Source organism: Tupaia chinensis, unplaced genomic scaffold (assembly GCF_000334495.1).
Source record: "Tupaia chinensis unplaced genomic scaffold, TupChi_1.0 Scaffold147003_1, whole genome shotgun sequence".
Taxonomy (NCBI): Eukaryota; Metazoa; Chordata; class Mammalia; order Scandentia; family Tupaiidae; genus Tupaia; species Tupaia belangeri.
This window is the reverse complement of record NW_006206856.1, coordinates 390889-416701: the sequence shown is the minus strand read 5'-3', so window position 1 is coordinate 416701 and position 25813 is coordinate 390889. Positions and strand designations below refer to the sequence as shown.

General features: G+C 47.0%; 1 protein-coding gene across 3 annotated transcripts in view; it reads left to right on the top strand.

Moving 5' to 3' along the window:
* Positions 1-155: 155 nt before the first annotated feature.
* The window catches only part of CACNA1D (calcium voltage-gated channel subunit alpha1 D), a 342768-nt gene continuing 317110 nt past the window's right edge, over positions 156-25813 (top strand). For all 3 annotated transcript variants that reach the window (XM_006169292.3, XM_027768611.1, XM_006169293.3), the window contains exons 1-3: positions 156-465; positions 2443-2752; positions 6611-6716. In XM_006169292.3, coding sequence (XP_006169354.1) covers positions 399-465; positions 2443-2752; positions 6611-6716 — 483 coding nt within the window. In that variant the 5' untranslated portion in view covers positions 156-398. The remainder of the gene's footprint in view (positions 466-2442; positions 2753-6610; positions 6717-25813) is intronic.

The window sequence follows — 25813 nt, the reverse complement described above, 5'->3', positions numbered from 1 at the left end:
GGACGGGCGAGCATGGGGGGCGCAACGAGCGGCCCCGGCGGCCGGGCCGGCATCACCGCGGCGTCCCTCCGCTAGAGGAGAGACCAAGCCAATTCTCCTTTGCAGCAAAAAATTACATGTATATATTTTCAAGATAATATATACATCTGATTTTATTTTTTTAAAAAGTTTATTTTGCTCCATTTTTGAAAAAAGAGGGAGCGTGGGTGGTGAGCGGTTTTTATAAATTATCCTTAATTTCTGTTATTTGTCCCCTTCCCTCCCCACCCCCTGCTGAAGCCAGAATAAGGGCAGGGACCGCGGCTCCTATCTATTGGTACCCCCTTACCCATTCCTCCCCCGCCCCGACGCTCAGCACCATGCCCTGCACACAGTAGGCGCTCAATAAATGTTCGTGGATGATGATGATGATGATGATGAAAAAAATGCAGCATCAACGGCAGCAGCAAGCGGACCACGCGAACGGTGAGCAGCCGGGCCCCGCCCCCGCCGGGGCCCCCGCTGCCAAATCTAATCCTTGTCACTGTCCTCCCCTTTCCGCCCCCTCCTCCCCACCCCCACTCCCCGTCTGCGATGCGCTGTGGGGGTTGAGGGCGTTGGAGAGGATGCCTCTAGGTCGGTGTCATCCACTGGGGAGATGCGTGGCAGCCACTCGGTTCTCCCCTTCAGGCCCTGAATGTCAGAGTTAATTCTGCATTTGTGGGGTGGGGGCGGCCGTTGAGTGTGTAGAAAACTGTGCAGCCGGAGGGGGGCGAGTCGAGGTGATTCGGCTTCAGTGTCCTCGGGCTCAACTTTCCTTCAACGCCCCCGAGCGCGACGGGAGAGGGGTGGTTAGTACTCGACCCCGGGCCCCCTTTCCAGCCTCTGATCTCTCTTCCTCCCCCGCTCCCTAGGAAAAAGGGTGATTAGGAAAAAGGTCCCTGGTGGCATCCGGAAAATTCTAGGATTGCCCGTTTCACCCTTCGCAGCACCGGTGGGTGAAGCACACCCCTCCCCTGGTGAGGAGGCCGGGTCTCTGAATCTAGGGGAAGGGGGTCGGGCGGCGCGTGTATTCCCGCTCCGGGTGGTGCTGGCTGTGCACACATCGGTAACCTAGCAATGCCCGCGAGGCGCCACCGCTCTCGGGCTCCCCTCCCAATCCCTGACCGAGCACCACGTGCAGTTTCCACGCCGGCTGGGGCTGGGTTAAGGGAGGCTGGAGCAGTTTCTGGCCAGCCCTCTTCTTTGGAGATGGGAGGCGCCCCCAACCCCTGTTGGCCGCAAGCCTTTCCCGGTGAACGCTCCCCAAGAGAAGAGCTTGGCAGGGTGCCCTGGGCGCTATCTGCTGCCCTCCTGCCTTGTCCCCCTTCAGGCTTCCTGGGCAGGCAGACCTGTGCTCGCTCTGATCTTAGCAGTAATTGGTTTTTGCAAATGCTCATTCCTCTAGTCCCTGGCCTTTCTCCCTCTCACTGGGACTTCTGCTTCAGCGAGGAGACTGTGCCCCAAGGCAGGCAGGGACCTGCGAGACTTGCCTCAGGGGTGGCCTGCCCCTAGGTCGCATACAGCCCCTTGTGTGCATCTGGGTGCCAGCCTACACTCAGATGACTGCTGCTGGGCCTGGAGGCCCCCTGGCATCATCCAGCTGTCTGTGCTAGGTGGAGGGTGCAGGCTGCCTTGTCTGTCTCTCTGGATCCTGGCCTGGCTGATGCTGCTGCAATTTAAAATGCAAAAAAGCCCTAAAGATGTTTTCTGTTTTCGGAAGCCTGTGGAGGAAATGAGTCCCCAGCATCATGAATTTTCATTTGCAGGAAGTGTCAGTGCATAATCTAGATATTTGTTATGGGGCTTTTGGTATTGCCCGGGCGCCAGTGGAGGAGGCTTTTGGTTTTCTTTTCTTTTTTTCCCCATGCTGAAAAAAAAAAGCATCTGTGGCTGAGGAAAGATGTTGGAGTAACACCCTAAAAATGATTAAGACTATTGAATTATTGGCAAAGCCTTTTTTTTGGTGTGTGATAGTGGTAGTTATTTAGTAGTTTTAGAGAAAAGCTGTTGTACGTATCTGTTAACTCATTAGAGATAGATGGGTTTTAGAAGTCAGAAAAGGTGTGAGGTAAGTTTGGGAACAACCTGGGCTTGCCAGAAGAAATGCACTAAAAGATTCCTTCTGAAGACGTGGGGGCGGAGGAGTACTGGCCCTGCTGGGGGTGACACTGTAGTGCTCCTGAGCCAACCTGTGTCCTGTGTGATGGGCACTTAAGCAGAGCGCCTGGTCTCCTCCCCACTTTTTTGATCAAGCCTCTGCTTCTGAAAACAGAACATGAGGTTCTAAATGGACACAGACACGGCAACGCTCCCCTTGTTATTGATGGGAGATGACCTTTGGTTCCCATGCCTCCCCCCACCCCTGGTTTATCATTTTCTTCTTCTTCATTTTTTAATCTTTCTTTTTCTTCTTCTCCCCAGAGGCAAACTATGCAAGAGGCACCAGACTCCCACTTTCTGGTGAAGGACCAACTTCTCAGCCGAATAGCTCCAAGCAAACTGTCCTGTCTTGGCAAGCCGCAATCGATGCTGCTAGACAGGCCAAGGCTGCCCAGACTATGAGCACCTCCGCACCCCCACCTGTAGGATCTCTCTCCCAAAGAAAACGTCAGCAATACGCCAAGAGCAAAAAACAGGGTAACTCGTCCAATAGCCGACCTGCCCGCGCCCTTTTCTGTTTATCACTCAATAACCCCATCCGAAGAGCCTGCATCAGTATAGTGGAATGGAAGTATCCTTTTTTTTTGGGGGGGGGGAGTCGTTCTCATTTTCTCTTTTACCATCTGTTCTTTAAAATGATTCGCTTTCTGAAATGACACTTGCATAGCGGTAGCAGTCTGGAATGTGAGCAACAGAAGCAGCTGGATATAAGGGGTTTCCTGGTATATGCCCTATGTCCTTGGGTTGCAGAGGGCTGACTCTATGGGTATATTTAACCTACTGTGTGTGTGTAGTGGTAGGGGGAGGGAGTGACAGCCTGAAACTTCAAAGTGGTAGATGACTCAAATAATAAGGTGACCTTTATCATCGGATACAAGATGGCTGGTCTTAAGCCCACTGTCATTTTGGGGCAGTGGAATGCATCAAACCTATTGCAAGTAAAATGTGCTGTTTCAAACAAACAGATTAAAAAAAAAAACCCAAAAAACAAAAAACAACAATGAAAGTCACAGTATGAGACTCTACTGGAATAGATGTATTTTTGACCTTTAATGGAATCTTCTCATTCCAGTCTTGGCAGAAGCCAATCTTTAAATGCTCAGGTTGCTTCTAGCTCTGACATTTGGTGGTTCTAATTGTTCAGATAGTTACAATATGAACATTTGTTTCAGAGAGAGGGAATACTTTTGATTTTTTTTTTCCTTTTTGTTTGCTGATCAATGTTATGACTTCCTGGAATTTCCTTTTGACAAGTTCCAAAAAAGCATTTGAAATGTGAGCGTGAGGGAGCCCATGAAGGGAGAGGTTTGTGTCTGCCTCTTCCGTCTGAGCCCTAATGAGCTGGAGAACAGCCCTCATGGTGGAGGAATTTGCAGTTGCTGCCTTTACAAAAAAATTCTGTCTATGTCCTTGGACTGGAGTTACATTTCTGGGTGTCTCTTTGTATTTTTAAAACTGAACTCCACATGCCCCAGGACGGTTGTCATTTTCCAGGTCTTGGAAAACTGTCGTGCTTCTCTGCCTGCTTATCCCCTTCCCTAAGTCTGGGGGCCAGGCCCCACTTATTGCCATCCTTCAGTAAAGGTTGACCAAGGCCTTCTTTCTGAGCAGATGACTTTCTAATTAGATGATTCATTGGTGTGTGTAAAATAAAGCATTTCCTGACAGGGGCCTTTGAGCACTTCCTAACCATAAGAAAGAGTATGAATTTGGGGCTCCCCTTGAGGGGTCACCATAAAAAGGAGGATGTTGACAGCCAGCTAGGAAGTAGAGCTGAACCCCCCCCCCCCCCGGGGCCCTGGGGGTCGGCCGAGACCGCGCCCCCCCCCCCCCCCCAGTGGTTCGTGTGGTCAGCGTAGCAGCTATTTGCATGCCCTTTGTCTTAGCTGACTATTTTTTCTGCTCGTGGACAGGAGTTAAAATGTGATAACTGTCTAAGATGGTTTGGGAGAGAACAGCAGAGTGCTAGAGTAGGATTTGAAGGGTTTTCATATGCTTTTTCTTTTTAGAACAGATGTCTCTTCTCTAGTGAGTTTTGATGTCTCTCACATAGCTGGGGTTGTGTGTGTGAATTTTCCAAGTTCTAGTCTGAGGATAGAATAATCACGTCAGGCCGAGGGGGAGCTAGGTAAAGCGAGCATGTGCCTCAGTGGCATCTCTGGAGTCTCAGGCAGTGGCTGGTTGTGTTTTGCCAGAAAGATCTCTTGTTCCTTAGATTGGCTTGACGTGACTCTGAGTAAGCAAAGACCTCTTGGTGGGGTCATTAATTTTATGTGCAGTGAGGTGGGAGGCCTGATGCTGTTTCTCTTTGTGCACAGTAATTTATACACAGCAGTTGATGTGTGTAGAGTGAATTCCTGGATCATGCTGCTGTCTCCCTTTCCTGAGTTGCCAGACACACGTGTACAAAAATTAGGGGAGTGGCAGCTAACTCAGGGAGAAGCCTGCTTGCAAATAGTACAGTTTCTAGAATAGATAGACCCTTAAATGATGTAGGTTCCTTTTGTTTATTTTTGCAAGTAGTAGTTTCCTTCTAATTCAGGGAGCAGGTGATAGCCTCCCAAAGACAGTTTGTCAGGCGCCGTTAGGACTGGGAGCGCAAGAATCTAGCTTGTTTTTCAGACAGGCATAGGGTCCTGTTTCCGGGGGAGTGAGGGATGTTCTTCTCCCCAGGAGTTGTCAAGACAGGCATAGGGTCCTGTTTCCGGGGGAGAGAGGCATGTTCCTCTCCCCAGGAGTTGTTACACTCAGACCCATCTATTTCTCTGGTGCTCTGTTCTGCCCGGCTTGTCAAGGTCCATGGCAGTGGAATGGTCCCCACCAGAATCTGGAGACTTGGAGCCAGACCAGCTAAAGGAAAAATACACCATGTGTTTAGACTTTCCCGAACAGTTAGTCATGTGTCTCAGACGTGCTGGTTTATCATTCTGATATCAGGGAACTGAAAAGGAAGACTGAGGTGGGAGGGGGAGATGAAGTGTATTTATTACAGAGAATAACACTGGAGCAGTTAACTTCCTAAATTTCAGTGAGAACCTGCCAAGAGAAAAAGTGAAAGGGGGAATCCAAAGTCGTCTTAAGGTGGGCTGTTTGAAAGTTGGGTCTCTGGATAAAAGATGTGGTAATACTAGGTGGGTTAAGAGAATTAATGTGAATTTAAGCTAACTGGCTTAAAAAATAAAACCATCAAAAATTACCAAGGGAATGAAGTCGTTCATATCAATATTTCCATGAGTTATCGAAAGCTCTTCGCAAGGTAGAAGTTTTATGAAACAAGGTATTTCCGGAGAGGTAAGGGTTTTTTTTGTTGTTGCTGTTGCCTTTTGGATTTCCCAGAAGGGTAGCAGAATGAATGGCGAACATTTTGTTCATATGTTGGAATCGTTAGCACCTCGAGGTATTTAGTTAAAAAGTGGCCTTGCTTCTTGTGGGCACATGTATGGGAGAAACACTGTTGTAAGATCAAGCCCAGGAATTGCAGATGAGGCCCGTGCTCACGAAACCTTCCATTTGGAAAGGCTGAAAACCAAAAGAAGAAAAACAGTCATTTTGGCAGGTGTCAAATTATGTGTCGCCAGTTTTGACAACGTCTCTTAATAACCCCGAAACGTTTAACCAAGTATCGGTGGAAGGCTGATCCGAAAGTGTTTCTTCCAGACAAGCCTCCGAGATTTAGAATCGTTAAAGCCTCCTTTGAAAGTGTCTGGTGCTGATCACTTACGGCTTTTTAATTTAATTTGTTTATAAATTGAACACAATAACAACACATTATAAACTGAGCTGCTGTCCAGCTCTAATCTGAAACAGTTATAGCTATTGATTACTCTAGGAGAGAAAGGAGAAGAGGGGGATGAAGCCTGGCCGCTTAGCACAGCATCCAAGGTTTCGGAACATGTCCCCGAGTCACAGGTGGAATGCAGAAGGTCCTAGTGACTTGGCCCTCTCCCATCCAGACAGAAGATTTAGATGGAAGCGCCCCCTCCCTCCCAAAAAGGGCCCCCAAGAAAGACGGCTTTGTTGCATGGAGGCCAGGATCCGTGGAAGAGATCTATCCCATGGTACCTTCTCTGTGTCTATAGCAGATAGGAATTTAGTAATTCACTCATTGCATTTAAAACTACAAGAAGCAGAAACCTGGTTCACACACAAGGCTCTAACTGGATGCCCTTTTAGGTCTTAACATGTACTGCATGGCAGAAGAATGAGTGTAACATGTCCCTGCAACAGAAGAAAAGGACATGGAGAGGTCATTTGATAGGAAGCTCTCCTGTGAAGTGACCAGTGCTGAAGACTTAGCAGTCAGCCAGGAAATGAGCAGTGTATGCCATTTTCATTGGGAAAGCCACGCAGAAGTGGTGTGATCAGGAGTGTGACAAGAAAGGTGGTTTATGTTTGCATAACACATATATACCTTAACCAAACTTTCCAGACCATTTGACATATTTATATTATTGGCTATTTTTGCCAATTGTGTGGCCTTAGCTATTTACATCCCATTCCCTGAAGATGATTCTAATTCAACAAATCATAACTTGGTAAGTGTCCTTGGAGTCCTCCTTTCTTCTATGTGGTTATCATTTGCTTCTAGACTGAAGCTGGCAGCTGGCTTTCTGCGTGCTCGAACTTTACAGCCATGTATGTGATGTTTCCTGGAGCTGAGCAACCATGGGTTTTTTTTTTTTTTTCCTTTTTCTTTCTCTCTCTTTTCCTTTCTTTTTTTGACCTGTATTCTGAAGTTGATACTGAATGAAAGTGTTTCTAAAGCTACGGATCTTGTAGAAGTAGTTATGGAACTTTTGATGGAAGAGATCTGGAGCAGATTTTAAAATAACTTTTCTCTGCGTGCAGGCTTTTGCTGTTTACCATCCTGATCATTTCTTTTTATTTTGAAATCCAATGTTATTTGGGAGTGGTAGATACTTTGGTCAGTTTTTTCTGGTAGACAAATTATCATGGATTTTGAACATAAACAATGAATTTTTAGAGAAGTAGACTATAATGAAACCAATGAATCTACACAGAGCATGCTTTAGAAAATAAGACACTGTAGTACTGAAGCTCTTATTCTAGGTCCTATGAAGTGCCTCAAGATAAAAAGATCCTCTGGTTAAATAAATCTGGAGACCTCCATATACTTTATTGCCCTCTTACAGATTTGTAGTGCACGGTGGCTCAGTAAAAAGCTCTGGGAAGTTCTGCAGTTAAAAACCAGGTTTCATTTGGTTTAACTCAACTAGTCCCTAAAAGTTATTGGTCATAGATTTTTAAAACTTATTTTTTGGCAGAAGACTTTAGCAAAGTGGAGCCAGTGTTCCATGGAACTTCCTTTGGGAAAAGTCGATATAATGAATTTTTTTTTTTTTTAAAGAAAGGCACTGGAGAATGCTAGATTTGGCCTGTCCCACTCAGCTGTCAAGTCCATAGTTGTTTTTGGGGTACTTCTCATACCCTTTCGGCATTGCCATTCACCTGCGTGGCAATTAGGAAGACTAGTTAAGAAGACCACGAGGATTGTATTTATCTCTGACATTCTGTAATGCTTCTCGGATGGTTCAAAAGCCATTTCAGGATTTTTCTGCTGATTCTGTTGGTGTAGCATCCTTCCTTCTAGGATCAATTTTTTTTGTTTGTTTGTTTTCTTTTTTGCTTAGGGTGTGTGCACTCACCAGAGAGAGAGAGAGAGAGAGAGATCACTCCTCAGGAGGGATGGCCATACAGAAATTCCTTTACCTCCACTCTCCGTTTGGGATTCTGGGCATGCTCATATTTGCACCCGATGTGATACTCAAGCTGCCCGGTCTGGGACTCGAACTGTGCAATCAGCCATGTGGGATCCAATGCCTTAACCTCCACACCACCTGCTGGCCCTGAACCAGTTATTTTTAATTAAGGGCCATACAGAACAGCAGGTAGAGGGAGCCAGTGTTGGGTGATAAAAAGCTTTTTCCTTTTAGCTAGTTCCATTTGGTTTTGGTTTTTCATGTCAGGGCTGCATTTCAGCAGCGCTGGACGGTCTTAACTGAGTGACTGTTGCAAAGGCAGATAGTCGAGGCTCTCCCTATTGAGGGAGAACTCAGCTGCCTTCTTGAAGGAAGTGAAATTGTGCTCTCGTGAGTAAGCTTTACTGGTTTTTGTGCAGCATTTCATGTTACATTTAACATGTGGCATATTTCAGATGTAATATGATGCCTATTTTGTGTTTGGGCTTTGGATTTCTAGAGAATTGTAAAGAATTGCGGATGTTGCCACTGAAGATATAACTGCAAATGTGAGATGGATTCATATATAAACTCTTACCATTAGTTTATATTTATGCTGTGCTACAGAGTATTCATGCAACTTCGGATGTTTTAAATAGCTTTTGATTTGGTTGTAGACATGTGACGTTAGATGAGCGTTTTAAAGGAAGCGCAGAAGTACTGAAAGGCCACCTCCCCATCACTGGTGATCATTGGAGTCTAGGGCCACAGATGGTGTTAGCCTTGTTACCAAATTTAACCATGTGGATGGTGACCCAGTTCGTTGCTTTTTGTAGCTCAAGAGAACATGATTAAACAAACTTAGAAAATAAATACCTTTCAGAAAGGCAGATTAATTCAGATCAATGGAATAATTAATGTAGCCGCATGTGTAAGCCAATTAATATTCTGATTTTTTTCCCAGGGAAAATCAGGACACCAATATAAGTCCTGTCAGATCATTTGAATTTCCCAGCTAAGAAGGGAATAAAATACAGGAATTGGATGTATCTGTATTCTTCCCCTTGGTCATCCCCTCTCCACAGTGGATCCATTCTTGACAATTCTTAGACACTGGAGTTTATTTATTTATTTATTTATTTTTTTAAGGGTGGGGAGGGCAGTGTGTTAGCTTGGCAGGCCTTTCCAAAACCCAGTGCAGATTTCTTTGCCCTCTTAGTATTCTGCAATGCTTGGCATTTGAGTTCGCGGCTTGCTTACTCTTGGATGGTCACATGGCCAGATGAGTTTCTACTCTGCCTGGCTCTTTAAATATTTCCTTTCCCACAATGGGGAGGGACAATCTTTGTGATTTCCTCCTGTGTCTAAGCAAGGTCCCATGCCATATCAGTCTGTTCACTAGGGAGCCAGATTTTTTATCATTTATTTTTTTAATACATTTGACCCAATTTGTACCAAAGTGATTGCTCTATTTTTGGGATCAGTTTAGCGGCAGCTGAACGAAGCTTATGTTTCATCTGTAGTAAATGCCTTTCATGAAATGTGAATGGCAAAGCAGAGGGCAGAGGCTGATAGGGGTTTTAAAGCTGTATGTCTCGGGGAGCTGGTGGTGGTCTTTGCCTGATACACTGTGGGAGGTGAGTATGTTGAGCACTTAGAGCAAGATCCAGGACCGGCTTTGTGGATGGCTTTCTGCCTGTACCTGGCCATTGGTAGTGAAATGATTCCTTTTGTGGGATAGGAAATATGGCCATCCCCATAGTTCCAAAGTGCATTTGGACTGGATTTTTTTTTTTTTTAAAGGTTTTTGCTATAAGGCGAGTGTGCTTGCCAGAGTGAGAGCGAGAGACAGTGAGAAGGAAAGTGAGAAATCACTCTCCGGGGGGGATGGCCATGCCGCCTTCTTCTCCATTCTCTTCCTGGCATCTTGGGCGTACATGCACATATGCCCGGCATTAGTTTCAAGCCGCTGGGTCTGGGACTTGAATTGCAGTTGGTCATGTGGGAGTTCAGTGCCTCAACTACTACACCACTTGCTTGTCCTTGGATAATATGTTACTGAACCATCTTTGGGATTTGGAAACCTTGGGGACAACAAGTTTCCCCAGGGTTAGTGTTTTGTTTTGTTTTGTTTTTGTTTTTTATATAAACCATCTCAAGTTTTACGCAGCTTTCATTTGTGGCCTTGCAGGGACTAGTGGAGGCTGAAGCCATGGAAACAGTGCCGCTCGGCTCCCACAGTACTATCCCCCTACTCTGTCACTAGCACTGTCTCCGCAGTCGCTGCATCACATGCTGTATTTTCTTCTTGGTTACAGAGGGGGCGAGCCCTTCTGCATCGAGGGTCAGAGTGGGCATGGTGCTGTATTATACGTCACTGTGATGAAAAAGGCTTTAGTTTGTATACTAAATGCAGTTTTTCGTAAGTAAGCAGACATGATTGAAAAACTTTTATCTTTTTTTATTATTATTTTTAATGTGCTATAGGTCCCTATGCTCGTGAGGGGAAGGGGGAGAAAAGGTACCCCTCAGAGGGGATGGTCACACTGTGGTTCTCCTCCTCTATTCTTCCCTTGTGATTTTGGGCATCCATGCACACACACTTGGCATGTTTCTCAAGTTGCCAGGTCTGGGACTTGAACTGCAGAGAGCTGTTTGGAATCCAGCTGCCTTAACCACCACACAACAGGGCTGGCCCTGATTGAAGAGCTTTTAGTCTGCACAGCCTGTTCCTGGTATCTTCCCTCCCTGGGATCCCTCCTGGTTCTCTATAGTGCTGAGCTGCCTCAGATAAGAAATGTCTGAAACAGGGCTGCTCACCTGCTCGGTCAGACCTCCCTTGATCACTCATGGCTCGCCCGCTCTAAGCCAGCCTCGAAGCCAGCACCAGGTGACTGGTGGGCAAAGCCTGGGACTCGTGCCCCTGTCCCTTTATCTGGCTCCTACTAGGTGTTCAATATCTTGATAAACAGAATGAGAAGCATCATTAAGTCTTTGATTGCCCCCACCCACCCTCTTTTTCTCTTCTCAGTGCTTTTCGTTTGTGTTCTTAACTTGCCGACATTCCGCCTCTGTGAAATTCCTCACACCTACCTCTGCCTCTCTGTACCACTGTCGGATGATGTTTGCTGGAGAAGTGACTCTGAGGCTGCCCACTGAGGACAGGCCAGATATGTGGTCAGATCTAACTGGGTTTAGCGCCTCCTCTCTCCCTCATACCTCCCACACCCCAGATTACCAGATTCTCTCCCCTTGCTTGTTCATCTCCTGGCCTTTTCTCTACCTTTTTTTCCCCCCCCCATTTGAAATCCTCTTCCTCCCTAGTACCCCTTCTTCACTTGTCACTGTGCCTACAGCTGCTCAAGAATAATCTCAAATTATGTTTCTTCCAAGAGGCCTTTTCTGACCCTCATGTGAAGGAACAATCGTATCTGAGCCTCTGCCATTGTGCATATAAAGTACCCTATATTTTAGCTATTTATATCACGTCTCAGAATACAATTCACAGTGAGCCATTTCTGAATCCCCAGCTGCGCCTGACACATTGGCACATAGTAGATGTTCAGTAAATAAGTGTTGTCGCCGACTGCAAAGGAAGTTTCTGTCCCAGGAGAAGCACCACACCCACTCCCTAGGATTTTGCTGGGTGGCAGGTGGACTGCCTGGAGGTCCATGGCTGGGAGTGGGTGGGGAGTTGCAAGTGTTTATTCCTGAAAAGCTTGAGGTCTGTGACCTTTGGTGTGTACCTCTGGCGGAAGAAGCCCTCAGGGCTGGGTTTTGGAGTTGAGGTGTAGCATTTTCTGTGCTCTGGTTCCCGAGCTCAGAGTGGCTGAGAGTGGGGGGAGCAGACACAATGCCTAACAGCGGCCAGGAATGCGACGGCAGCCGGCTTTCCTTCCGCTTCTGCATGGCAGAGATCCCAGTGTGCAGTGCTAACTGGGCTTCAAAGCAAGGTTGTTAAATCTGCGTGGCATATAGGTCAGCACCTTGCAGGGTGTGTGCACGGCATTGTGAATCGAAATGCCTGACACAGTCTCCTCACCTGGCTCACTGGGTTTAGCTTCTACGGGGGTGTCACTTCTGTGACTTTCTCATTTGTGCATGCCTGGGTTCTAGGTCTTCTTCCAGAACAACTCATATGCTGCCTCCTCCGTTCAGCCTCCGCGGATCCTTGCCCACTCCCGCCTCCCACTCCCCCCTACCCAAGTGTAAGTACTTGCTTTCTCTCTGGACTCCTCTTTCTGGGTACCAGTCCCTTTCTACCTTGGTAATTGTCACGGGAAATGACTTGGTCCGGTGTCTCTGCACATACAGGCTTTGGGGTCTGACAGCCTGGCTCTTTGGCTGATTAGCCAAGTGACTTTGGCTAAAACTAGAACATGAGTTTTCAGAGACTGAGGCCGGAGTCTGATTCGGGTCTCCAGGTTTGTGAACTTATCTCTGCGCCTGGTACACACTGAGCACGTCAGGAAATGTGCATGAATGAGCAAATAAATGAAGGAATGACCATCCAGGGGCTCCATGGTGTATCCTTATAGATCATTAGTTAATTTTCAACAACTGGCTAATGATTAATGCTTACCTGACAGGCTGATTCTCAGTGGCTAGTATTGGGTCGCCGGCAAAACTGTGACATATTTTCCTGTTTTTCCATGCAAAAAATGTTTCATGGTTTTTCCAACGACCTAATAGTCATGAAATCCCAGGGAACACCTGTCAGAGTTCCCCTTTAATCTCAGGTTTATATCTTTCTTCTTGACGGCTGAAGCAGGAAGGAGGAAAGACGAGTTGAAGCTGTTTGCATCCCGGAGTGGGAAGCCAGCCTCTGTGCTCAGTGTTGTACACCAGCCTTGGGTGGATGTGGAGTGCCACATTTCACGTACACATTGCTGGAGAGCAGGTGGTAAAATGACCGAACCGATGGGCTTGTGAAGTAAGGCATTACCCGTAGCTGGTTACCTAACAATGAAGCATGGAGCACTTTATGTGCTCTACAAATAACGGCATGGCTTTCGTTACACATTACCTCATCTCCACAAAGAACACATTACATAGCCTGCTCTTTTATTGAACCGACATTACTTTGGTTGAGTATTGGTGATTTTTCAAAAGTCAAATTCAACTCAGAGAATGTAGATTTGCTACTGTTAAAGGTCCTTAAGAATTCCAATGGAGTCTTCACTTGTTTATTTGTTGAAAAGCAGATCTCACTGTTTTATAGTTGCATCTTACATAGTGGAAACTATGTAAGTGTGCATATGTGTGTTCTATGTAATTTATTAACTTAGCTGAAAAGTCCGGGGAGTCTAGGTGGTAGAAATGGGAGGATACACAGCTGGAAAGGGGGCTTAAAGAATATCATCAAGGAGTCAGACAGTAAATGGCAATGACACACCTGAACCCATGTGGGAAAGATCCTGGGTTTGAGTCTCAGGACTTCCCTGGGCACACATGTGCTTGGGATCCAGGCCTGTTGAGATACGGCATGGGGGACTCTGCTGGGGTACCTGTCTCTCCTCTCTTTGTCTCCCTCTTATGTAAACAAAAAAACTTAAAAAAAGAAAAAAAAAAGATGTCCTCAGGGCTTCATCCTTGCACCCCACCCCTAGAGGTGAGTCTGACTGGCCTCTAGTAGGTCAGCCTCACCGTCTGCCCTCACTGCGTATTTTCAACTCATTTTGGGGAGGGCACTTGGGGAGATGCATTCTTTTCCTACCTTCAGTTCAAGTGTAATATTTTTAAAATTATTATATGAAAAACAGAGATCCCTGTAGCAGATTGGTGGATATTCCTTTTTAAAAATCTTCCCCATCATATTTGTTTAAATTTTTTTATTTATTTAATTTTATTATTATTTTAATTTTTCTTTCTTTTTTAAAAAAGAATTATTTATTTAATTTTATTTATACACTCATTTATTTAAATTTGACCAGAGAGAGAGACACACACACACACAGAGAGAGAGAGAGAGAGAGAGAGAGAGACAAAGTGAGAAAGCAAGTCACCAAGTCCAGGACTTGAACCATGGTCAGCCATGTGGGAGTTTCCAGTGCCTTAACCATGATGCCACTTGCTGACCCTATTTAAAATTTTTCTACAGGGCATGTGCACTCACCAGAGAGAGAGCGAGAAAGTGAGAAAGCGAGCTGCCAGGTCCAGGACTTGAACCATGGTTGGCCATGTGGGAATCTAGCACCTTAACCACTATGCCACCTGCTGGTCCCATGTTTAATTTTTAACTGTCTGCAAAATGTGAGCAGCATAGGTACAGAGGAGACAACCTGCCCAGCAGTAGAGGTGCCGATGTAGCAATGAATACCACCCATGGGAGAACTCCCAAACAGACCCCCATCAGCTCCTCACCAGGAAGGTTCTGAAGAAATTGCAGAGCTCTGGAATTCTGGTGGTGGGGTGGATAGGGAGAGACTGTGTGCAGTGTCACTGTTGAGGGGATGGATGCACTGAATAGAGAGATGTTAATAGGGTGTCCCTGGCCTGGAAGGCAGGGGTGGGGGGATTAGCAGGTGATCTAGGGGTAGATGGTACCCTCCCGACTTCTGCCTCCTACCAGACTCAGATTCCCGGGCCCTTCTGCCATCAGCAGTCACAGGGTTTGTCCCCCGAGTCCTGTTCTGCTCATGTGATAGGCGTTAAGGAAGTAGTAGACGGTGTCTTCCCTTTTTAATTTAAGTGAGATTGGGGCCCTCCTAGCTGGGGTTGCTGAGGGCTGGAAGGTTGTTTGGCTGGGTAGGCTTCAGCCATGTGTGGAGACCATCATGTAGGATCAGCCTCCTTAACCTCCGTGCCATCTGCTGGCCCTAGTTTGGGTATTCTAAATATCTTGGGTGGAGATATAATGCATGCTTATACAGCTTTCCTTTTACCCCTCAATGTGTCTTACACATCTTCCCCATCCATGTGCAGAGCTCTCAAAATTTCTTTGTAGCTGTAAAATAAGCTGATGCACGTATGCACCAGTTTATTGCATTGTTCTTCTTCTGATGAGCATTCAGGTTAATTCCACAAGTTTCACTGTTTTGAACAATGCCGCATCGACTACCCCTGTGTGTGTTGCTTTGTGCATACACGTAAACACTTCTCTGAGATGAGTATGGAGAAGTAAACTCTAAGTTTGAGGGTGCATTTTTAATTTCCATACTTAACTGCCACATTGTCCTCCACCAAGCCTGCACAGTTTTACTCTCATACCATATCGTGTTACAATCAGAAGTCATTTCACTCTGAGCAACCTCAGCTGTTCTTAACCTTGTGGTTAAGGTGGCCTGATCCCACATGGCTGGTTGCGCATTTCGAGTCCCAGACCAGTGTAATAGGCTAGTAGATAGGAGATCTTGAGGGTAGGGTGCAGCCTTTTAGATGTTGGCTGGCATTTGGAGCATCTGGTTAAAACAAAAAGTCTATGAAGCCAAGCACTAGATTTTTGAAGTCTCTTTCACACCAGTGACCCAGATAAAAGGCACTCAAACTTGTCGTTATTCTTCCCCTTGCTTTGGGTGCCAGGCACTTAAGTGCTGTAGTTCTTTCAGATGAAATACTCATTCTAGGTAACTAAAAAGTATATGAGTTTCTAATAAAAAAAAATGGAGCCTGCGTTTTGGAATGTTTGCTCACTGCAGTTTAATTTCAAGGTGAATACTGCCTTTATGCCTCGGTGGGGGAGAAAAATGTCCAACCTGGTATGTGTCTGCTGTCTCATGTCTTTGATTATTGATTTTATTTCTACATGCAGTAAAATCTTGCTATTAATATTATTTTACTATTTAGTTAGGGATTTTTTGCCTCTTCTGCTTCTAAAAGCTTGAGGTGGTTTAGAAATTAGAATTTGATGGGTCTAACTGGTGGTGTGGTGCTTAAGGTGGCTTGAATCCCTGTGGCCAACTGTGTGGTTCCAGTCCCAGATCCAGTGGCTTGAAAAACATGCCGGGTGGCTGATGTGATGTTTACATCACTGGACTCTCATGTAGTCAACTACGGTTCAAGTCTCAGACCCAGCAGCTTAAAACTCACACCGGGCACATATGCAGGCATGCCTGAAATGGAGGAGAAGGGATTGTGGTATGGCCATCCCCTCTGGGGGGGGGGCGTAATTCCTCACTTTCTGTCTCTCTGGTGAGTGCAAAGCAAACTCTAAACAAGCAAACAAACAAGAAACAAACAAATAAATAAATACAAATTTTTAAGAAAAAGAAAGAAAGAAAAACATGCCAGGCGTGTGTGACCAAAATCCTGGGGGGACAATGGAGAAAGAGAAGAGATTGTGGCACAGTCATCCCCTCTGGGGGGGGGTGCTTTCTCACTTTATCTCTCTCTTTTTCTCTGTCTCTTTCCAATGTCTTCAAGCACTCTATGGCAGATTTTTTTTTTTTAAAAAAGGAATTTGATGAAAAATGGGGTCATTGAGAATTGAAACAAAGTAGGCTTGCCAAGGTGCTCGAGGTGAATGGATTGCCAACACCTGGACACTGAATTGGCTTTTAGGTTTTCCAGCAGTGGCTGCAAAAGAGAGCACATCTTAACCGGCAGTTTTAATCTCTCAACAAAGGGAAGCAGCGACTCATTCAGAGAAGCTCATTCTAGGAACCACATCCAGGGAGGATCTTCAGCATGAGTCCTTGTCAAGGTGCATTGGCAGCACAAAGACCGCATCTTCACTGTCTTTTGTCGGTCAGAAACGCCAGCTGAGCAGACGGTCTCTGTGCTCATGTTTTCCAAAGGTTTAGACACAGCATTAAATGTGGTATAATGAAAGCACTTACACACGAACTTGGCTTTTTTTTTTTTTTTAAAGTTTGTTCATTTCTATCTATCAGCTAGAGAGACAGAGAGACAGATACCCCAAGTAGGCCACGATCTTGCCCCAGCTTCAGCCAGCCCAGGACCATGGGTACCTGAGCACCTGGCATGTTTAGGGAGGTCTCCAGATGCAAACCCAGAACTTTCCCATGTGCTTAACAGAGCATCAGGTTACTACAGTGTTGTCGTCTAGACCCCAAGAACTTTGCTTTTTTAAAAAGTTTGTTTACTTTTTGAGCGACAGAGACAGAGAGAGACACATAGTACCTCCGATAGGATCTTGATGCCACAACCCACCCTCAGCCCAGCCAGCCCTGGGTCATGGGCACATACATGCCCACATGCCCAGGGAGGTCTCCAGCTGTGCCTCTGTTGGCTACTGCATTTTAAAGATATAAATTAGTATAGGATTAAAGCTGGGAAGATTAAAAATGAGTAGTTTAATGTGGCTATTATTTAATCATTTATAAAGTACTGTTTTGAGCATTTGTTATGTGTAAAATATAGCCCATTAAACATATTTGCACCCTGTCCTAACTTGGTTTAAGCCAAAATACAAAAAAAGCAGTACACATTAATTCAAGGACCTCCCTCCTCCCAAAGAAATTCCATGTTCTTTTTATTTCTTTAAATTTGCTAGAGGGTGTGTGTACTTGCTGGAGAGAGAGAAAAAAGGAGAGACGGAAAGCAAGGAGGTACTACCTCATGGGACATGGTCATACTGCTATCCCCCTCCTCCATTTCTCCCTCCTTTCAGTATTTCGAGAGCATACACACACACACACACACACACACACACACACACACACACACACGTGCCTGGCATATTTTTCAAGCTGCTGGGTTTAGGGCTCAAACCACACAGTGGGCCGTGTGGGATCCAGCTGCTTTAACCACAAAACGCCCATTCTGGAAGAAATGTGGTTTTATTATTTTACTCTAATATAATCTAAGGAAGTGATCAATATTTTTAAAAGAAGATATCCTTGACTGTTCTTCAGTAAATAGTTAACAATAGCATATAATGAAACACTGTTTTTTTTTTTTTTTTGAGAGGTTTTTGCTATAGGGCGCGTGCGCTCGCCAGACAGACAGAGAGAGACATAGAGACAGAAAGCGAGAAATCACCCCCCAGGGGGGATGGTCACGCCGCAATCCCTTCTCCTCCATTCTCCTCTCGGGATCTTGGGCATGCACGCACACATGCCCGGCGTCAGATTTAAGCCACCGGGTCCGAGACGCGAACCGCGGTCGACTACGTGGGAGTCCAGCGACATAGCCATTACGCTAACTGCTGGTTCCCATGAAACACTGTTTTTTTAAATCACACAAAAACAGCTTTAATAAGTCAATGGATGGAATGCTGCTCTTTTAAACCAGTAATTAGCCCCTTAGTCCTTTTTTCAGGATAATGCAAAAGTGAACTTTGTGCTTACACAAATTCTCAATTATTGAACTATTAAATGAATGGTGAATCTGTCTAGAGCTCTTAAGAATTTTTATCTGGTGGGAGTGAAGTTAAAACATCTGAAATTCATAAAGAGAATGCAAGGAAGTGGAAGCAGTCAGGAAGAACTTGGTACGAGATGTGTTTAATATGTCTTTTTCTAGATAGCCATGTGGGGTGGTACTTGTCTGGTTGGGGTAGAGAAAGCTAAGATATATTTTAGGTTGGCCAGATGGATAATCCAATTGATATATATATATTTTTTTTTTTTGAGAGGTTTTTACTATAGGGCGTGTGCGCTACCAGAAAGACAGAGAGAGACAGAGAGACAGAAAGCGAGAAATCACCCCCCAGGGGGGATGGCCACGCTGCAATCCCTTCTCTTCCATTCTCCTCTCGGGATCTTGGGCATGCACGCACACACGCCTTGCATGAGTTTAAGCCACCAGGTCTGGGACTCGAACCACAATCGACTACATAGGAGTCCGGTGACATAGCCATCACACCAACTGCTGGTCCTGATAATCCAATTGATTTTTTTTTTTTAAAGAATTGTTTACTTAATTTTATTTATTCATTCATTTTATTTTTAAATTTGACCAGAAAGACAGAGAGAAAGAGAAAGAGAGAGAGAGAGCAAGCAAGCCACCAGGTCCGAGACTCGAACCGTCGCTGGCCATCTGGGAGTCCAGCGCCCTTATCCACCACGCCAGCTGCCAGCCCCAATCCAATTGATTTTAAGCCAGATGGGGCAACCATAGGTTACATGGCCTGATTTTGATGTCTGACAAATGGTGAATCCCAGACAGTGAGGTTGGGATTGGAGAGGTCCTCAGAGGCCCCCAGTTGAATCTTCCCCTTTTTCAGACCTGGCAGTGTGACTTGCCCAGTGTCACACAGTGAGGGAGGAACCCATAGGAACTTAAGCCAGGCACCTATCTCCCCACTCACTCCAGTTATAGCTCGGAGTTTGGGTGGAAGCCAGCCTCTTCCCATCCTCCTGAGGGACAAGCTCTGAGGACTCCAGGGGCAGTAGTGACAGAAGATTGTCTCTGCTGGACATTGTGTCAACTTGCCTTTAGCTCTTCAGTTGTTTTCTTGGTCTATCTTCTCAAAGATGACTGCCTCCACTCCTTCCTCTCCATGTAACTTCATAAAATCTTTAGTTACTTTCTTTATATACATATCAACTTAGGAAAGTCACGGCCCTCGCTTGCTCCTATTTTATGGAGTCTGGACCCTGGCTGGGCAGGAAACCTGGGAGCCAGTTAACACATGTAACGGGCTGGCCTGCGTGGTCTGGTTTTCATGCGGTTAGCTTGCTGGCATTTTGACTATAACTGGAGACGAAGAGATAGTTGCCTTTGTTATCAGCTCATGCGCTGACTTTTACAGAGTGAACTGGGCTCTCCATACAGGACCTCCTTTCTCACTTTTTTCTTTGTAAGGTTTTTGTCATAGGGCACATGTACTTGTTAGAGGGGAGAGAGGGAAAGTGAGAAATCATCCCCTGGGGGGGATGGCCATGCCACAATCCCTTCTCTTCCCCTCTCCTCTCGGAATTTTGGTCATGTACACACACGTACTCGGTATGATTTTCAAGCTGGCGGGTCCCAGTCTTGAACTGTGGTTGGCTATGTGGGATTCTACCACCTTAACCACCATGCCACCTGCTGGCTCTGCTCCTTTCTCATTGAATCCTTACTGTTAACCTCCTCCCCCAAGGGAGATACTGTTTAAGTCCTCACTTTAGGTGAGGAAATAAGGCTGGGGGTTGTTAGATTGTCTGCCTGAGGCCCACTCTTGGTGATCGGCAGGGTGAAGACTCAGCCTCAGCTCCCAGGTGCTGAGAGGAGTCCAGGCTCTCAGGCTGACAGCACCTTAACACTCAGTGGAGGAGGGTGAAGCAAGGGACAGGGCAAGAGCCCAGACCTGGGAGAGTTGACAGCAGGTCTCTCCGGGCACCGTTCACATTGGCGGTATGGGTTAGTGCTTGGAACCTAAGTTTGGAGACTGACTTAGAAACGTTTTTCCTACCACCTCGCTCCCACTCCTTAGAGGCATCTCTAGGCACAGGTGGACGTGGGGGGGTTGTGGCCATAGAGAACCAGGCCCAGGTTTCAGCCCTGCAGCCCTCTTCTCAGGCTCACCAAATTGAAACGTGAAAGGCTGGGAGTTTCTACCTGGGGATTGAGTACATTCTGTTGCACTTTAATTCTTCCTCAGCTGTCACCCTGTGAAGGACAAGTCTTGGAGCCCCTGCAGTCTCAGTCTTAGGTCAGGTCTTAGGTGCTGTGTAGCCGGGCTATGCGGAGCCAGGCCGAGGCTGTGAACTCTGGGCTCTGGGTTCGTTCCCGGCTCTGACATTTGCCGCTGTGTGACCCCGCAAGCTGCTTGTCCTTTCCATATCTGCTCCTTCTCTGTGAAAGAGGAAATAAAGAAGCTAACCCCGCTTCTAGAAAACATATGCTTAACCTTCTCCAGCCCTGAATGGTAAAGCTAGCCTCAGCCTTACAGAGGAGAAACTGAGGCTTGGAAAGACTGCTGACTTGCTCTGAGTCACCCAGTGAGGGGTGGCAGGATGGGGGCTGGATGATGATAGTGTGCCTTCAGCCTAGCCAGAAGAGTCTCCTGTTCCAAAGCTACTTTACTGATCAGGCCCCTATCCTGATGAACTGCCTGACAGAAGAGGTCGAAGAGGGAGTTGGGGTCGGCTTGCCAAGGAAGTGAGCTGAAGGTTATCCTCTGCTCCTAGGAGGGCCTAGACTGGGCCGTCCCCAGCCTCATTCCAACTGCCATTGGGTGGGGTATTTCCCGAGGGGCAGTGAAAAAGGTGAGGGACTGGTTTAATGGTCAGGATCTGATCTTGCGACAGCTGAGAAGATTGAAGCCTGCGTCTACAGGGTGATCCAGGGTTAAAAAGAAAAAATGAAGTCCAAAGCTCAGCACCCTGCTCTGAGGCAGGGTGGGGCTCCGCGTGCTGCCCTCGCAGAACTGCGGCCTCTGCCTGACCAGCTGTCTCTTGTCTGCTTGGCCCAGGTGGGAGCCCTTGATCTTTCGATTTAAGTATTGCTCAGAAAAGGGAAGAAAAGCAGAGCTTAGGAGCCAAACAGACATCAGGGGACTTTGGGCTTGGTAGCTGTGTGATTCCTGGAATTGGAATATGACCCTCACGCTGAGGCCCTGTGAACTCAGCCCTGGGTGCGTCCACCGTGCTGTCTGAGTTCCTTCTCTCGGCAATCTTGTGAGTGTCGCTCCAGTTTCACAGACGGGGCAGCGTGGAGTGGGGGCCATTAAGTGACCTGCCCGAGGTCAGACAGGAGGCAGCAAGGAGGACGCCGACACCTCCTGCCCTTCCTGCTGCACGGTGTTCCTGGCATCACAGAGAATTCCCTGCACATCACTCAGGACCGAGGCTTACAGGTGGGAGGTGACACGCCAGAGCTGGGCTCAGCCAACCCAGTGGCTGGTCGTCTTCCTCGGCCGTGTGGTCGGTGACCTCAGCTTCCTCACTTGTAAGATGGGAGTGATGGGAGTGACACTTGCCTTGTGGTATTGAGAGGATTATAGGTGACTTTAGGGGCTGTGAACCACAAGTGCTGTCCCAGCAGGTTCCTTCCTTCCCCACAGAGCTGCACCTTCTTGGGCTCTCTCTGACCCTCCCTCATCCCTAGCCTACGCTTTCAGAGGTGTATTGGAAGATGGAGCTTGGTGCAAATCCCAGATTTGCAACGAAACAGTGACCTTACCTTCCTTGGCCTTGGTCTTCTGTGTAAAACGGGGGTAATGTCTCACCTTTAGCATGAGATCTTGGTGAGCCCTCATTACCAAAAGCCAGGTGACAAGATAATTGGCCAGGACTGGTCCCCGGAGTGTCTTCTACCTCCCAGTCAGGTTCAGGGCTTAGCAGTGTCTGAGCATTGGGGGATCTTTTCCTGTCCCCCAACCCCTGGAAGTGCTGTGGGGCTTTTTTTTTGTTGTTAATTATTTTATTCATTTTATTTTAATTTGACCAGAGAGATACACAGACACAGAGAGAGAGAAAGAGGGAGAGAGCGTACGCTCAAGCCACCAGGTCTGAGACTCGAACCATGGTTGGCCATGTGGGAGTGCCCAGCGCCTTAACCACCACGCCACCGATTAGTCTCAGCTGTGGGGCTTTTTAAAAGCTACAGTCATGGCCCAGCTGGAGCCCTGTGTTCCCCGAGTGTCGTCTTTCTTTGGCCCCATCTGTCCAGGTGGAAAGAGGAGCACACCCTTTTCTTCAGCAAGGGGCTTGTTCCTGGTCTTGGCTCAGCTTGCTGGCAGCAGAAATTGCTGCAGGGGAGCCTGGGGCATGGGGTGTGTGTGTGTGTGTGTGTGCAGCCGGCGAGTGACTACAGCAGAAAGGTGCCTGGCTCCTGCCAGGGTGCTGAGGTCAGCATCTGCAGCGGTAGCGAGCCTGGCACAAAAGCAGAAGGGCCGAGTGCAGTTTGGGGCCCTGGGGTCATGTGCATGCCCATGTCAGTGTTCCAGCGGGCATGTATTCTCGGCTGGACAGTGGCCCAGTAGCGTGGTGTCAGGTGGCTCACACCCTTTGCTTTCAGGTACCAGGCTGAACATTCTTATAGACCTTCTTACCTGTCTTCTCAACCCGCCCTGCGGTAGTTAATGCTCCTCTCCATTTGCAGCTGAGGCAAATGAAGTTCAGAGGCATTAACTAAATGACTCTTTGCTGGGGAAAAAAGCCAGTAAGATGATAGACTGGACCTGCAGTCCCTCCCCGTTCTAGCCGAGCAGTGAGTCCGAGGACTGTCCTGTGAAGAGTGCTGGACTTGGAGTCAGGCTCTGAGTCCCTGCTCTGTGATTTCCCATCTGTGCCATCTCTCTTCTCTGTGGTTATCGAATAGTCAGCTTGCAAACAGGAAGTGTATAGATGCATTTTATAACCTACAGGGCAGTAGACACTCATAAGGCATTATCCTTATTATTGCCTCTTGAAAATGACTTCAGGAAGTGATTCAGAATCCATCTTTCCTCCTAATCCCTTTGGAAAGCAGTGCAGAGCCCCAAGTCCCAACTCATTCAGGTCTCCCTGTGATGCTGGTGCCACGCGGGCCCCACACAGGAGGCAAACCCTGCAGTGCAGCCACAGTGATTGCTCTTGGGGTATTCGAGGGAGAGGCCAAGGTGCCCAAAGGGGCAGCAGGTGGAGAGGGACTGAAGAGCCAATCAGACCTGAAGCTTGAGAGCACCCACCCTCCTCCCCACCTCCAGCGACTTCTGAGGTCAGCTGTTATTTGAAGCTCTGGCCCTTTCTGAGCTCCTCAGGTTGAATGCCAGGTACCTGGGGGACTTTGCCTAGAGGGGTTTGTGACCTGCCAACCCTCTAGACAAACACGTGAGGCTTCCTGTGTTTCTTTGTGACCATAGCATAGTTAACATCACATCTTCATTCTGTTCTAGATCTGGCTTCATTTTGCCTGTAAAGAAAAACCAGTGTAAGGGACTTAGTCGCCACCTGAGCCAGGGAACCCTCCGAGGTGTGGTTCCAATGTGTGGGTCTTGACTCCTCTCTATGCACTGTGGCTGTGCACAGCGTGTGCTGAAGCCGAGAGGTCAGTCAGCCGGTGTGTCCTCTGCAGAACTGAAAGGACTCGCCCCCTGGGTGGAAGCAGCCTTGTCATCCTGAACCTTGGTCCTGTTTGATCTCATGCTGTTTTCTTAGTCCTAGCAAGAATGTGAACTTCTTGTGGGCAGGGATCCCAGCTTCCCTCTCTCTCAATCCTCTGCAGCTTCTGGCAGGGAGTGTTTGATAACCGATTGACTGTTTAATGAGGCGTCACTCTGTCTCCATCAGGCTCCCTGAAGTTGAAGTTGCGTTAATTGTTTTGGCAATTTTCTTAGTAGGTGTCTGATGGTTTTTATCCTGGGAGGAAGATGCTGGAGGTAGAGAGAGGTCTCCTGAGGGAGACCTGCTTGCTTACATGAAGTCTCAGCACACACGTAGTGCTGGCACCCCAGCAGCCATTACTGGGCTGCACCCTCACCCCACAGACTTGGGACCGCTAGTGTTTAGAATGGCTTTTTGAGCCAATTTCTTCTTTACATTTTGCTTTGCTCCTGGCTAAAAATAGTGATCCAGGTTGATCGCTGACCTTATTCACCAGTCTTATCTTAAAGAAACTCTTGAGTATTTGTAAGGAAATCAAATCTGTGTTCACAGATCCAAGATTTTTATCTTTGGAGATCTTGAGTGGAACGCATCATGGACTCCAAAGAAGGTCTTCCGCTGGCATTTTGAAAATGTCCTGAGGAATGGTGCTGGCACCCCAGCAGCCATTACTGGGCTGCACCCTCACCCCACAGACTTGGGACCGCTAGTGTTTAGAATGGCTTTTTGAGCCAATTTCTTTACATTTTGCTTTGCTCCTGGCTAAAAATAGTGATCCAGGTTGATCGCTGACCTTATTCACCAGTCTTATCTTAAAGAAACTCTTGAGTATTTGTAAGGAAATCAAATCTGTGTTCACAGATCCAAGATTTTTATCTTTGGAGATCTTGAGTGGAACGCATCATGGACTCCAAAGAAGGTCTTCCGCTGGCATTTTGAAAATGTCCTGAGGAATGGCGACATTGCCAGAATGATATGCCCAGCTTGCCAGGCTGCCTGCTTTGATGAGGGGACACTTATTTATACATCCCAGTGTGTCTTTTAAACCAGGCAGCTTTACTTTCTTGTGTCGTCCGAATTTCTCCTCTGCCAGGAACTCTTCACCTGGTCTTTCTCCTTAAGCCACTGGCCCCAGGAAAATGGGAAGTGAGGTGTTTTATTCCTGGTCAGTACCTGGTTTTTAAAGGCCTTCCTTCCTCCCTGACAAGGCACATTTTCAAGTTACATCAGAGGCTCGGTTCCGGGATTCTATAGAATGATGATCTGAACCTGACCTTTGCCACGGTGTGGAGACCCTTGGGAACACGTGACCATATCGTTCACAGCTGCCATTCCGGTCATTTACAGAAGTGGACACAGTCACTCTAGTTGCCAGAAGGGCTTCCTGGACTTGACTCAAAAAGAATATTTAAGTTTCTGCATTTCCCTTTTTTCTTGCCCCCCTTTTTCTTTAAAAAAAAAAAGAAGATGTAATTTTGTACCAGGAAACTTAGATAATCTTAGCTGTAACACAGAGGGCCACCTTTGCTCTGTGACAACAAAGACTGCTTCCAAAGAGGCAGGCCCCTTGTTTGTGAATGAAGCATGCCTGACCTAAGCCCTTGTTCAGTAGCCAGGCTCAGATGGCCTCTGCTAGTCACCAGCACCTGGCCTTGAGACCTGGCAAGAAAAGATTACAGAATTAACTGGTCTTGTCTAAGTAGTAGGGCTGATGGCATGGTCATACTTTCTTTCTCTCTCTTTTTTTTTTTTAAAGATACTTTTGCCTTAGGCACATGCACTCACCAGAGAGAGACAGAGACAGAAACAGTGATAGTGATAGGGAAAGTGAGACAACCTCCCCCCTACCCCCCTTGAGGACCACGCACAATCCCTTCTCCCCAGTTCTTCTCCCAGGATTTTGGGCATGCATGCACGTGTGCCTGATGTGAGTTTCCAGCCATTAGGTCTGGGACTCAAACCATGGTCAGTCCTTTGGGTGTCCAGTGATGTAACTGCTACTTCATCTGCTGATCCCAT